The sequence below is a fragment of the Lathamus discolor genome, chromosome 5 (assembly GCF_037157495.1).
Source record: "Lathamus discolor isolate bLatDis1 chromosome 5, bLatDis1.hap1, whole genome shotgun sequence".
NCBI classification, from domain to species: domain Eukaryota; kingdom Metazoa; phylum Chordata; class Aves; order Psittaciformes; family Psittacidae; genus Lathamus; species Lathamus discolor.
The window spans coordinates 86,466,864-86,481,277 of NC_088888.1; the positions used below are offsets into that span (position 1 = coordinate 86,466,864).

The 14,414-nt window shown below is 38.1% G+C and overlaps 1 protein-coding gene across 5 annotated transcripts in view; it reads left to right on the forward strand.

The window, feature by feature from the left end:
- The window catches only part of HMGCLL1 (3-hydroxy-3-methylglutaryl-CoA lyase like 1), an 81,555-nt gene that overhangs the window by 66,082 nt on the left and 1,059 nt on the right, over nt 1–14,414 (forward strand). For all 5 annotated transcript variants that reach the window (XM_065679161.1, XM_065679158.1, XM_065679157.1 and 2 more), the window contains one exon: nt 10,411–10,536. In XM_065679161.1, the coding sequence (XP_065535233.1) occupies nt 10,411–10,536 (126 nt within the window). The remainder of the gene's footprint in view (nt 1–10,410; nt 10,537–14,414) is intronic.

Here is a 14,414-nt window from a genome sequence, read left to right on the forward strand (position 1 = left end):
TGCTAAATAACTAAAACAATGCCTAAAAATAACCCTCTTATACATTTGATAAAAGTTAAAGTGATCTTCTAATTCTAAGTAGCAAATTATATCATTATAACACACGTACCCTGTTTGAAATATGTGACTTCCTTTGGAAAACTTCAAGTGCCTTCTTTTGCAAAACAAGTAGCTTTGGGAATTAACAGAGCTGGGTTTTTCTTTCTCAAAAAAAAAGATGAGAACTGTAACAAGAGTTTAAAAGATGAAAACAGCCTTTTTTATCTGATACAATATGGTCCTTTTCTTTCTGGCCACTTATTAAAGAATTCTGATATTTCATTGATTGCTACTGAGATACGTGAGAAGAATGAAATCTATGAACTCCAATTGCAGTTTAGCGCAAACAGTAATAGTGATACAGTCTTGAAGTCCATACCCTTGCTCAAGCAAGCTCCCAGTGAATAATGATTTCAGTAAAGTAAGAATTAGTGCAGTCCACTTCTGCGCATTTGAGGAATTTCTAGAGATCTGTGGCTGTATAAAATGACAGACTCTTCTAAGAAGTTAAACTGTGCTGCTAGGGCTCTATATCTTGTGGTTGCGTAGGAGATTAAAAGTGCAGCAAAATTTCATTGAAAAGTTGAGGGGCAAAGACAAAGTTAGAGAGAGACTAGACTTCTTGGGGATGCGCACAGAACCCACCACTTTCCTTGTGTTTCTGAAGTAGCTGAAAACTTGAGCTTCAGCTGGATCTTCCATTTAGATGCTGCTTTGTGTTTGTGAAGCCCAACATAGTTTGGGTCTCAAATGAGAAAGAAGTCATAGGCAGGAGTTCTGTGGTTGACTGTCTGGGTGTCCCCCATTAACCAATAGCTAGAACATTTATTTTAGCAAGAAGGTGAAGAAAAATCTCAAGCCCAGATGCGATAGTACCGCTGCCTGATTATTGGATGTATTGTGCTTGGAAGCATGTGTTCGTTTTTTAGCTCTGCTCTTGAGTATGTTTCATTTCTGAGTTAGCTAAATCTTTCTAGGATAGTTACTGGGGGGATGTGAGGGGTGGGGTTGGGGTGGGGGGAGGGAGAGGGAGAAGTTGACCATAGCCTAGCTTGATTCCTATTAAATAGGTGAGATGTGAAGGAAGATGTTTTAACAGTTACAGCAGTAACCTGAGTAACTTTCTGGAAAGCATAGGTACTGACATCAGAGGAAAAGCCCTGAAAGCATGAGACAGGAGTGCTCATCTGCTTATTAAATTGTAATACGCAACAGTGACAGATCATTACTGCCATCATGTTTGGAATGGTAGTCAAAAGCTTCAGCACACATTCTGTTATGTGGCAGAGACAAGGGAAGCTTGGATTGAAGGATATTTACCAACTGCTTCTTCACATTTTATTTCATCACATCCAGGAGAAACAAGTGTAGGTCTAATTGAAAGTGTGTGAGTGAGAACAATACTAAAACATCGCTAATACCTGAAAAGTTTTCTCCACTTTAAATGTGGAAGCTTGGTATGCAGTGGAGATGGGAAGAAGTGGCTGAAGCTAAATTAGTGCAAGATGTCCTTGTACTAGAACTAACAGGCATCAATCTTAGTGTCCAACAACTTAAACTGGAGGCTCACTTTTAGTCTGCTTTAGCATTCTTTGGAGAGGGCTACACAGAGGAAGGCAGAGAAGAGTCTGACATTAGCATACATTTTCAGACACCTGAAGAACTCATAGGAATTCCTGATCTTATGTTGAGGTTCCTCCACCCATGTTGGTCCATTGAGCTTCCCCAGCTTCCAAGCCAAGGAGACAGCAGTGGTTTTGACTGTGAAGACCACACATGTTGTATGGGTGTTCATCCCCAGAGAAAGAGCTGATACTTCTTTTAGACTCCACAACACATCTGGAGATGAGCCCTGGGGACACACAGGAGGTCCCCATTTTTTCTGAGGGGCAGGTGTGTGTAATTTCAGAGATAATATGGCAAATGAAAGTCAAAACAAAGTGGGTTTTGTGGGTGAATGGTGTTCCTAGCTCTAGGGGAGTCAGGTGCTGCTGTGTGAGGGTGTTGGCTGAATTGAAGTCAGATGGGCTTTTAAATGCTGTTACCATTTCATTCCTTTAGATACCCCGATGCTGACATACCATAGTATTACAGTGGAATGAAAACAGTTCTGCTTTTCTTTCCTAGTTTTCTCATAAATGCCATCATTGCTACAAATTTATTTTATAAAAGTAAATACTTTCTGACACCCAACCTATTTTGTTTGCTCAGATTGGTACCAAGTGTCTTTTGCCACTTGGTGCATCATGCTGAAAGTGTTGTGTTTTGCAAAGTGAGGAAAATTGCACCTCTAGGAACAGTTTTGGCTATGCAGCTTAAGCCACAGCGTGAATCAACAGAAATTAGTGTTCCACTAACAAGACAGGTTTGTAGCTGGCAGAAGTTAACCAGGACTGAACAACAAGATTGTGAGAATTTGTAGTTTCTTTCTGAGGTATAGATAACCAAGAAAAGGGGTACCTAAGGCAGATGAACTAGGTTATATGTTCCTTGAATGTAGGAAAAAGTAGCCTTTTCAGATACTGTGATGCTTGGGTCAGATTTGCCATTTACACTGATGGATTCACATGTTCCATATTTGCCATGTGCATGTTAATACTAGATCAGTGCCTTTCCCTGATTCTTCACAGTAGCACTCTCTTCTTTTACAATAACTCAGTGAAGTGCAGTTTCTGCAGCCTGCATCTCAAACTTTTTACCTTTGCTTCCATCCATTCCACCCATTCTCTGCTCATGTCCCATAATTATGAAATGTTATGATAACTCAGCCATTTTATTTTGGTAGGTATGTCTCTACTTAGCTTATCCTCTGTGAGCCATCCCATGTAAAGTGAATGGATTTTGTTTCTTTATCAGACCTTCACTGTCAGCAGTTCCAAACATACTTCCTCCAATCCCAGCGAAATTTTCTTCTCTCAGAGCAACCCTTAGTATCTTTACCCTCAAGTCAAGTAATCTTTTTGTCTTCCATATCCATTCAAAGCCCTTGGTTTATTTGCAGGTTTATTTATATTCATTTACACTTGCATGTAGCACATGAAAAAAGCCTGGTTATCACCTGGCTGCATATAGGGCACAGAAACTTGGTGCAGTTGTTGCACCTCTGGATTAGACAGTTCTCTCCCTGCCTACCCCTAAGCTGCCCTTTGTCTCTCTGCTCTAGTTCCCCCTTTCTCTCCATATCCCATTATTATTATATTCTGTGCTCTATCTGTTTAACTGGTATTCTGACTGCGTCCAAACTTAAATCTATAAAACTAATATCCTGTATTTTTAGATTAGATTTTTTCACAAGACAGAGCAAGCAAACAGTTAAACCACCAGAGATTTACTTGAGAACAGCAACTTCTGCTAAAGAGCATCTGGGTCAATAACTCCTTACTTCACATCATCAGCAGCTGAACTGGGAAGTCTGGCAATGCCCTGAGTTGCTTGGGGAGGGAAGGAAGTGGAACTGGAAAGTGACTCAGTGCTCTGATGATCGCATCTTCAACAAGAGCTGGAAATGTGTCTCCTGCGCCCCCTGCAGGCTTTGTGACCCTGAGCAGAACAAGGGCTGCGTGCAACCCCGACTTAGCAAACCGTGGTGTCTTGAAAACAAAAGAGTGCACATATTCAAACAAGGAGCAAAAGAAGACGACATAGGCAATACTAATAGTGATTTGTGAACATCTGCTTCCCAATATTAATTCTATTACGGCATGGGATTTCTGTTAGGACTTTCTAAGCTTTTCAAAATCTAAAAATCATTCTCATGTTTAATGACATTGATTCCCTCTAAACATCCGTGAATGTTCTCTGAAGAAATGGATCTGCAACCGATCTCAGCTTCTCAACCCCACCAATGAGAGGGTTTTTTTGTGCAGATGATGCTGTTAGACAGAGACACAGATTTTCCAGCTATGTTTCAAAGACATTGCTTCACAGTTCTGTGTTGAGTCTTGGGGGAAAGAGCATGGTCAGCTACTGCTCTCTTGGCCCTCAGGCATTTTAGCTATGAGACTGACCAGTTCCTGACAATGAGGTGGAACTTTCCTAAGCTTGTAACAAAGTCCAGACTGTGTGATCTCTTAAAATCAGTACTCCTCCTGTGCCAAATTTGAGAGTGCAAAGCTACAAGAATATGTCCAAAAATATCATGTTAGAATTACTGAACATTAGCATAACAAAATGTTTTTCTTCCCCAAAACTTGTTCTCGGAAGTGGCTAACCCAGTTTTTCACTAAAACTTTCCAAAACAATCCAGCCTGAGGCAGAGACAAGGCATGGAAAATATAAGCTCCAGCAGTTAAAGGCTGACAAAGTAATAAACAACTGAAAGTAGGGCCTTATGATGGAAAGTGTTAGGGAACTTTAACTCTAGATGTCATTGCCAGCTTTGCTTATAATAAATGTGTCAGTAGCAATATGAAAAGATGTGTGCAATAACTTAAAGGAATGCTGTATTAACCTATTTTATGCAGCATGTCTGCCCACAAATTGCTTGCATCTCAGTATGTTTCGGGAGAAAAGAATTATTTATTTTTTTTTCACTGAATGTATTAATTTTCTAACTAAATGAACTAGGAAACTGGAGATTTTAATGTAACAGTGACACCCTGTGGCCAGTAGTGATGGCGTTAACTCTGAAAATAGTCTTTCGGGACGCATCAGTAGTTAACAAGAGTGAAGAGAGAAAAAAAAGCAGGAAGTAAGTTAACTTTCAGGGTGTTCCACCGAGAGATGTTGTCCTGTTTTATTGCCTTATTTGTACAAATTTATGCTTTCTATTCCTCAAATACGAAAATAATATTTATTTACTTACATTTGTTTTATTGAAATAAAGGGGGATGACAAGCCTTTATTCTAGGCAGCTTGATAATGTAACTCATGGAAGGGTCTCTGTGGGCACAGACACCTTACAAAGCATGGCTGGCATAGTTATGTATATTTCTATGTTTATATTTATCTCTACTGGAGAAGATGTTTTTTCCTGGTGGCACACTGAGTAGTGGTGGGCAGCAGACTGATACCAAAGAAACATAATAAAACGACAGTACCACACCATGCCAAGAGCACCAGCTAGGCACTGACAGGGCTGCAGAATTATATAGTATTAGTCTTGTGCTGCTTTTGTGTGGGCAATGTTTAACCTAGCATGTGTAGGACCTCCTTTTGCTTTTTCTTCCCTTCCTTCTCCTTTCCTTGAACAACTGCTGAACTAATACAGTGTTTCTTTGTCATATCTACGTGCACCTATCTTTAAGGTGCCATGATACTAAACTTCACAATGCTGTGGCCCTTAAACTTCGTGGGACAACAATTTATTCCTGTTTAATGCATACCTGAGATCTTTGATATTATGGTTTCAAAATCTAATAGTTTAAAAAAGTCCTAATTTATGAGAGACCTGATTTATAGCTTCTGATTTATACCTCATGCATCCATGGATTTACTGATGCTGACCCTGCAATTTTTAAGAGGTGTCCCTCTTAAAAAGTTAAGAAGTTAAACTTCTGTCAGACAAAGCCAAGTTTAAAGATCAGTATGGAAGGAGACTGGTTGTCCCAGCAAGAAGTTATGGGGAGGCAGTAAAGCAAACTGAGAAACATGAAGTGTTTATTATTCACTGGCTATAATGGTTTCCTGTTAAAACTGGCTATTTGACAAAGGTGATGAATTTAATTCCTTGCTCTCTCACTGGGAGGAAGTTAGCATGGGACAGAAGCAAAAAGTCTTCTGCCTTCTCTAGAGAGTAAACTAAAACTAGCCAAAGCTAAAGTTTGGAAGGTGTCAGGAATTTAGAGATCATCAAAACTCTGCAAGTGTCAAAAAAGACTGGAGCACTTGAGCTGTTTTGTAAGCCAAGCCATTGTTCACTCACACATATGTCCATACATAAGCAGCCCAGTGAGTGCTCGTCTAGGATGTATCCTGCAAAATAACTGCAGTGCAATTTCTCACAAATCTCAGCACAATTTAGTGCCTGTCAGGAAGTGACAATGAGACTGCGGGCTTCTTAAAGATCACATATTGATAGTGAATATGAGATCTGATTGACAGTATTGCTGAAAAGCTTGAAACTCATTATCTCCTGTGAAAGGCTGACAAATACTGGACATATGATGAAGGAAGTGGCCTTGTTTTACACATTATGTCAATTTCTAGCTTTTCTTTTAGAGGTCCTTATGCTTTTAATGGCTGCAAAAGCAAAACAACTTCATAGCTGCTCAGACTTGCAGAGAAGTTATTTATTAGGTGCTATTTCAGACTCTGTGCTTGAACAGGCTGGGCTGTAATATTAACCTCCAAATTAGTTAGTAGTGCTGCTGAAGGATGTTTTACAACATCTGTTTTTAGCACTGTTAGAATGGAGCTTGGAGAATGGATTATTTAATTCATATTAATGGGGAATAGGACCATGCTGGAGATGAACTGCAGTGATTGTGCACATGAATCAGAAAACTCATTATGTTGCCTGTACAACATGCAAGAGCACACAGATGCAGCTGAGGCTGCTGCTGAAATAACAGTAGGTTGTAGCACACATCTTATCAGAAGTGCTGTGAATAGAACTTTAACGGACAGCATCTTAAAGACAGAGACACATGCTTATTGCATATTAAGAGCACTAATCTGAAGACCTGACAGATTTGGAGGTCAGACCGAGCTGCTGTATTTATACACCATGTCAAGACCTTGTCTACAACTGGCTAAATGTTAAAATGGCAAATCCATCCAGATGCAGATACAATTTTAGACATAAACATGTTTATACAGTACTTCTGGGAAGTAATGGTTTAAGTGTCCTTTACTAGGTTGAAAAGCACTGCCACAAGAAGGATGTTACCAGTGTAAAGCTGTGACTAGACTTTCTCTTTTTTCTGTTTAGCCATTATACTTGATGATTTAAAAGACAAAGCAATTATCACTGCCTGCCACCTGGAGGTTACTGCTCCCACTGCTTTGCCAGCAGAAGGCATTGTTTTTTACGCTCTTGCGTCTACACTAGGCACTCCATTTTCCAGGGGAGGTTGTTTGAATTAACTCAGATGAGGCTGCCTGAGAATACTAGGATGTGCTTAGACAAAGATGTTACCTTCATGCTGCTGTGGTACTCCATACACCTCCATGTATTCACAAACACTTTCAACAAGCAATAATAAGCAACATGTACCCAGTGTTATGAGACTTTTAGTGCAAATGCAGAATTGCAGTGGTATCTAAAAGGTTTGTGCACGCATAGCAAGAAATTAATATGTATATATATCCAATGCCTTTAGCAGACACCTTTTTAATGCTGGCAGTATATTTTTTTCTTGTTTTCTTTTCTTTTTCCTCACAGTGAGAGCCCTGTCAAGGACTGGAGCAGGCTACTGATAGCAATATACACCCCACAGTAGGAGGTTCTCCCCAGCTTTGACCTGTCAAACTTTTCTGGCTGTTTTAACCAAATACAATTTAGTTGACATTCTTCCCATTTTTTTTGCACAAGGAAAAGTGTTTCATTCACTGGCGTTAGAAAGTGACAGCTTGTACACTCCTAAAGTTGTTTCTGAGTCTGCTGATCTTCCTTGAGAGTTTAGCAACAATGATGTACCTCAGTATGTTATATGCCTATAGCTTTCATTCCCATGTCAAAGTTACTGAAAATAACACCAAGAAGAATGCTCTAGCAGTTATGACATTACCTTACAGCTGGGGGAGAACTCTGTGAAAGACACTTTCTTCTACCTTTTAATCTCTGAAACAGTAATTTCTGATGGAAATCTTAAAATCAGATTGAAAGAGCACATATGGTCGAGGGATGCACGCTTGTATCATACCATCACTTCTACATGTCAGTGTTCCTTTTCTCTTCCCCAGATCTTCACCATACCCTAAGTCTTTGCACTAAGAGGCCTTAGGTGTGTTTCTACAGGGATATTTGTAAGGCTGAAAGCTGCCACTGTGGAGCTTGGAGCAATGACTTCCAGAGTAAATGTATGCATCTTAGCAGCCAGTACAAAAGGAGACAGAATTTCTAGTTGAAAGATATCATAAATGCATATTCTCTGTGTATTGGACACAGATGTGTTTTGTAACACATATTCTGACTGGTGGGTTACACAAACAAAGTGTGTGACAAGTGCTGAAATATGAAACGTATACCTTGGTGATTCACTCCATAATTCACAGATTAGTGTACTTTAAAGTACAATATCCCTTCTTAGAGAGTCTCATCATGGGAGCAATATTAAACAGTACTGTCTTGCCTGTCACGGTTGTGCACTTTGGCTCCTTTGAGGTCTTTATTACAGGCTTTGAGCAGCTACCTAGCCTAAGATGATGTTTCCTCTCTAAGATTAGGACCCTGGACAACACTTCCTTGGATTATTCTTTAATGTTGCCCTTCAGAAATGTTGGAACTTCAGAGTCTGTAAAAGCAATGATAAAGCTATGGAAAGCACTGTTAAAACTTGAAGCAAATGTAACAAAGCATTAGAACTAGAAAAAAACACTCATGGGCATATTTAGAAAGCGGACTTAGCAACTGCAACATGCAGGCCATCATCTTTTGCCTACCTTGCCAGCTAGTTGTGTGCATGGCTGTGACAAAGAAGTCAGGCTCTCAGACTAGCCTGCAGAGACACATGGGTCCTTCAGAAGGAGAACAGAAATAAGCTGTCTGTGCAGCCAGGCCTCTAAGCTGATCTTACTGACTTGAAAATCTGAGTAACAGGCATGGTTTAACCTCAGATCTCTCTGAATCCAAAGTCAGAGTTGGAGTTTTGAAAACTCACCTGCATAGGAACTCCTGTCCTGAATCTGAGCTGTGATTCAGTCTGCCTGGCTTTTAAACTTTTGGTGCATGTCTGCCTAATTAGCCCTCGAGGGAGGAGAACCCTGTAGTGTGCTTAAGGTAGAGAGAAGCTGGTGTCTTTGAAGACCTGATGACTTTTCTGCCTAATACCATTCCTTGCTTCTGATAATCTCTAGAGTCTGAATGCCTCCAAAGGCATCTAATCTTCTTCAAGGAGAAGACTGAAGAGCATTCTCTGACAAGGGGAGACCCAGTGTTCTGGATCACATACCTAACATGTTATAAGAGAAAAAAAATGCTTCTTAATTCCACCTTTATTTTAGAATCTAACTACAGAAAGAAGAGATTGCAAGAGGTCACTAAACAAATCAGTAGAAATTACAGGGTCAGTTTTTTTCTCTACCTGACCAATTTCCCAGGAAAGGCTTTATTCCATAGGAAATTTAATATCTGCTGGGCAGAATTGGTAACTGGTTTACAATTTTTTTATTATCAGTTCTTGATAAAAGAATATGATGAGGGAGGATCAGGAGAGAGAAGGCATTTGGATGCACTAGGAAGAAAATAAAAGTAGGAGGATTATGAATTCATGATGCTGAGTGTGTTTTTTTAAAAGTCTTAATTTAAGTGAGAAAGGTTAACTGTGCAGCAAGTATTCCCTTAAAAATATTAAAAGTAACGGTTAGAACCTATAACTGTAGAGAACTTCCATGATATCCACCTATTCCATTATTTCAAGCATCTTTACAACTAGGCTTTTGGATGCCTCTTCAGGCCTTGCAGGGTGTGAAATTTGCTGTTTTGGAGGTTGTGTTTTCTTCTAGACTGGTGAATATGGTAACCAATGAGTCAGATTCACCAGGATAAAGTTCTTTTAAGCTTTTATTTCCCATTTATTGAACCCATGAGCTGTTTAACAGATCTGCCAAAATTTCATTCTTCCTTACACTGTGGTGTTGAATTTGAGTGAAAATATCATGCAGTGTTCCTCATAAACAATAACAAAAAATTTATTTATATGGTGGCTTTAAGATCTCTAATAAAGAAGAATGAAAAGAAAATTAGAAGAGAGAAAATGCTCGGGAAGTTCTTTATGGAAGAATAGCCATTAATACAAAACACATTTTACAGGGTAGGTGTCCCAAAATCTTTTGGATGACGTGTGAGTCAGATGCTACCATTAAGACTTCCAACTTGCTCATACATATACTTAAAATTATACATTTGTATAAATGCCTTGATTGTGTTTGGTTGCATGTAAGCTTTTTCAGAAATAGGTGCAGGCTATTTAAAAAAACATGTAGAGAGATAAAGAAGGAAAAATCATAAAACTATGTTTGGCTCTAAGACAGCAATCATCTTATCTGCCAAAATCACATATAATTCACCGTTAGTTCTGTGTTCCACATCCTGTGTTTAAAGAACTAAGACCAGTATATGGAATTTCCTCTAAGGAACACACCCATTTGTGGAGAAATGTGTACTTTATTCATCGTAACTAATGTATATATATATATATCCTGCAATTTATGAATAATTATAAATAATGTTCTGTGCTGATGCTGCATTTCTGTGTCATTATCTTCCAGATGGGAGTTGCTGTAGTGGATTCATCTGTTGCAGGACTGGGTGGTTGTCCCTATGCAAAAGGTGCTACTGGAAATGTAGCCACAGAGGATGTGATATACATGCTTAATGGTCTGGGGATCAACACAGTAAGATATTTTTACTTTCTACTTAAGATTTTTAAGGAATTCAAAAGTATTTTTCTAAAAAAAGATATACTACGTACCTGACAATTACTTCTGCTGTAAAATAAAATACTGGGAGCAAATGTTAGTTTTTACAAATTCAGTTCTTTAACATGGCTTGACACATAACATGAGTGTTGTGATGTTCTCTTCACTAGCAATTTAGAGTAGGACTGGTTTGCATGTTTGACAGACATTTGAATAACCCCCCTCTTCCTACCTGGAGCTATGAGAAGCTCAGTAGCAACTGCTTAGAGTCATTACTTTGCCTGAGTAACCACAAAAAAATTAGTACTGTAGACATTGCTCCAGAAGGTTGACCAGCTCTACAGTGGAAAGACTGAGCAAACCTCAGCTTTTTTCACATACTGCTTATTAATTTGTTGTCAGCTTTTCTTGCTTCAACATGGAGAAAAATTGTAGTCTTTGGAGCCCAAGCACAGGGCATTGCTGTTTCTCAGGTGTCCCCTTAATTTATTTCAGAATTGTACAGAACCAGTTACTGGCTAGCAGGCATCACAGTCATTTTTATTTCCCACTCTGTTCTTGGAGGAGAGGGCAAAGCAGCTTATCTGCACTGAGCTGCACTTTAATAAACCTTACCAGTGAGCACCTACACTTCAAAAGCACACATTTAGTATGTCTGGCTTGATTGGCATGTTAGTTATTATGTATTCCTGGGAACCAAATGCAGTCTTCTACAAAGAATGTGCTCTTCCTGTTGGTCACCATTGTTCTAGAAATGTGGCATAATGAGATTGTACTGACCCAAGTGATACAGTGACTTTACCTGTAACAGACATAGATTTAAAAGAGTAAAATTCAAAGAGAACATATAAAGAGCTCCAAAACTGCAATGTGTATGGTTTGTATTTACTGCAGAAAGAAACTGAAAAGCCTGATGTCTGAAATACAAATATCTGAGTTACTGGGGTGCTTATAACTTGTCTGTACATTGCAGTTCGGTGTGGCATAGATGCCAGGTGAGTTCCTTGACATGAAAAGATCATGGAACTTTTTTCTGATTTGTACATCCCCTGAGCACTGCAGAAGCCTATTCAGAACCTTACAGAGTTCACTGAAATGTTTATCTGCTTTCATGTGCTTCTAAGGGAGTTCTGTGTAGGTCTCAGATACCTGTTTAGAAAAGGTTTAATCACAAGTGCCCGTTGTACAAGTGGGCTCTCTTTCAAACTGTTTATACACGCTTTGGGATAGCTTTTTTTGTGAAGAAGGAATTTGTTCTTTTGAAACAATACAGTTCTTTGAAATGAGAAGGAGAAATTGTGTATTTCTTTACATTGCTGCGCACTTTAGACTTTCTGTATAGTCTTTCCTTGGGCAAAAAAACACAAACCCACATCAACTTTTCCAAAAGCAAAAGGATTCAATTAATATAATAAAAATATCAATAAAAATATCCTTATTAAATATACCTTATTCCAGGCTTTTTGATAAGAGCTATTAATCTGTTAATGATCTGTTGTCCAAGAAGAAAGCAGGAATCTAGCTTGTCCTAAAAGTTGAAAACAAATCCCACAGAATCCCAGGAATCTCACCATCAAATACTTACTTCTCCCTTTGTTCTTTTTTTTTTTTTTTTAATATTTTTTTTAATTTAAGATTGTGCAATAGCAAAACACAAGGCTTTGCTTTCTGACCCTTTTCTGGACCATTAAGAAAAGAGTGGTTTACAGGATGAGAGATACAGAGCCTCAAATTATTAGCTTAATACATGATCTTTGATCTTTGCACTCTTGGTTGTTTTTGATACTGTGGTCAATTGTGTAAAATCATAAAATCATTATCACAAATACCTATTAATATGTCCCTTTTTGTGTAATCACACAAAAAGAAATTATAATTTCTGCTGCTGTACATTTGCAAGGAGTGCTTTCTCATGTTCCTCTCAGCTGTTCACTAAAGCTTTAATTTTGTTGACTGAAGTCACTGAAAGTGTCAACCAAAGGATGGACAGTATTTAAACATACATTACTGGGTTCAGATTGACTAGATATAGCAAAATAGTAATTGATGCTTGTTCTATACTGTTCTTCAGAGCATGTAACCAAGAAGTGACGCATGAAATGAATCTCTGTCAGGCTAAATGTGAAATAATTTTCTAGCAGAGCCCATCTACAAAGAGATTTATTGGTTCTACCATGGTAATGGATAGATAATTGTGTCATAGATCATTAATGCTTATGAAACTGTGTAGGGAGACATGCACTTTCTATAAAAACATTTTCTATATGGTTCCTATGTAATTACAGTAGTAGTATTTGTGTTTATGATGCCTTCAAAGTGCTTGGCAAACAATAGGGCTTTCTGAGAAACAACTAAGTACTGTTGGCCTCACATTACTGACACCAAAACTGAAGTACAGAGAGATAATAGACTTGGTATTTGTGAATGCTGAATGACAACTGGTTAAAAAGTCAATGGAAGAGAAAGGACTTTGCCTTCTGGGAGAAGCTTTTCTGACTTAAGGCACTTATCCAAGTTCGTGGATGCTATTGGAGGCACTTGTTCTTGTACTTGGTGTCAAGGAATAATTCTGGATATATGGAGTGGTTACCAAGTACACTGTAGTACATTTCTGAGTATCTGTCTGAAGATACATTATTTTGACTCAACAACCTTGCAAACAGCTGTCACTACTCTTTTCCCATCCATGTCTGTGAGTCATACTTGTGAATGCTAGGTTTTATGCACTCATAATCCTTTTTGGTTCACAGCACTTACATGAGAAAGACCATTTAAAAGGCAGAGATGCTTCTATTCCATTTAATGAATGAGTACTGTGAACATAAGTTTCTTATCAATGCATATCACATTATGCAGTGTTACAGTGCTGAAAATGTGAATTTTGTATAGTTTGGGAGTTTTATTTTGCTGTCTCCCATAGTCTAACTACCAAGTATGTCTAGGGTGGTATGTTTCTCATTTGTTCTAGTAAAAAAAACACAGATGCTCCAAGAATTTTTTAGATTATGTTTTACGTAATAGCACTGTACAAACTAAACCGAAATAATGACCTATAAAGGATAATCAGACTAAGCTGAAATCAACCTTGTTATAGCTGTATTAAAATGAGACAGTTGTAAAAAGATGTCTTTGAACAATATGTTTTAGATGGTGCTAAGTACTAGAGCCGATTAGAAATTCTGAAGCTTTATTAAAAAAAAAAAAAAAAGTTTTTGATTACATTTCCATGAGGTAATTCCTATTCTTATTAACATTTTTAGTCAATTCCAGGAATGAAAAATGCAAATTTTACTGATATAATATATATACTGATATAGAATATCGAAATAAGAACTAGATTGAATTAAAGGATTAAGCATATAAATCGGGTCTTGGTCTGAACTTTAGTGCATAAATCTGTAAGTGTTATGAAAATCTATTTCTGGAGCAGTACATCTTATACTTTTTAATTCTGGGTGACATACATCTCCCAGTTTTATGTGACTGCTCAGTGTATTGGTAGTTCAAAGCCCCCTTTCACATCCTTTCTACAGGAACTTTACTGCCTTGTAAATTCCAATCTTCATAGCAGGTACTTATATCACTCGTGATCTAATTCTGAAACTTTTACTATACATGAGTAATCCAGGGGACTAATCATGAAGTACTTTTTTTCCTCTTTAATCAGTGATCTGATTCCATTTTAGCAACCAAGTGCTACTGATACGTGTCTTATGTTAGTTAAAAAACAGTTAGTTGCTCAAAGGACTTTTTTTTTTTTAGCCTGGGCAGATCAAGCAATTGCAATTTTTTGCTCAGTTGTGCTACCAATGTAAATTGTAATTTTTCATTGAAAGGAACTTCTTAAAGGAGAT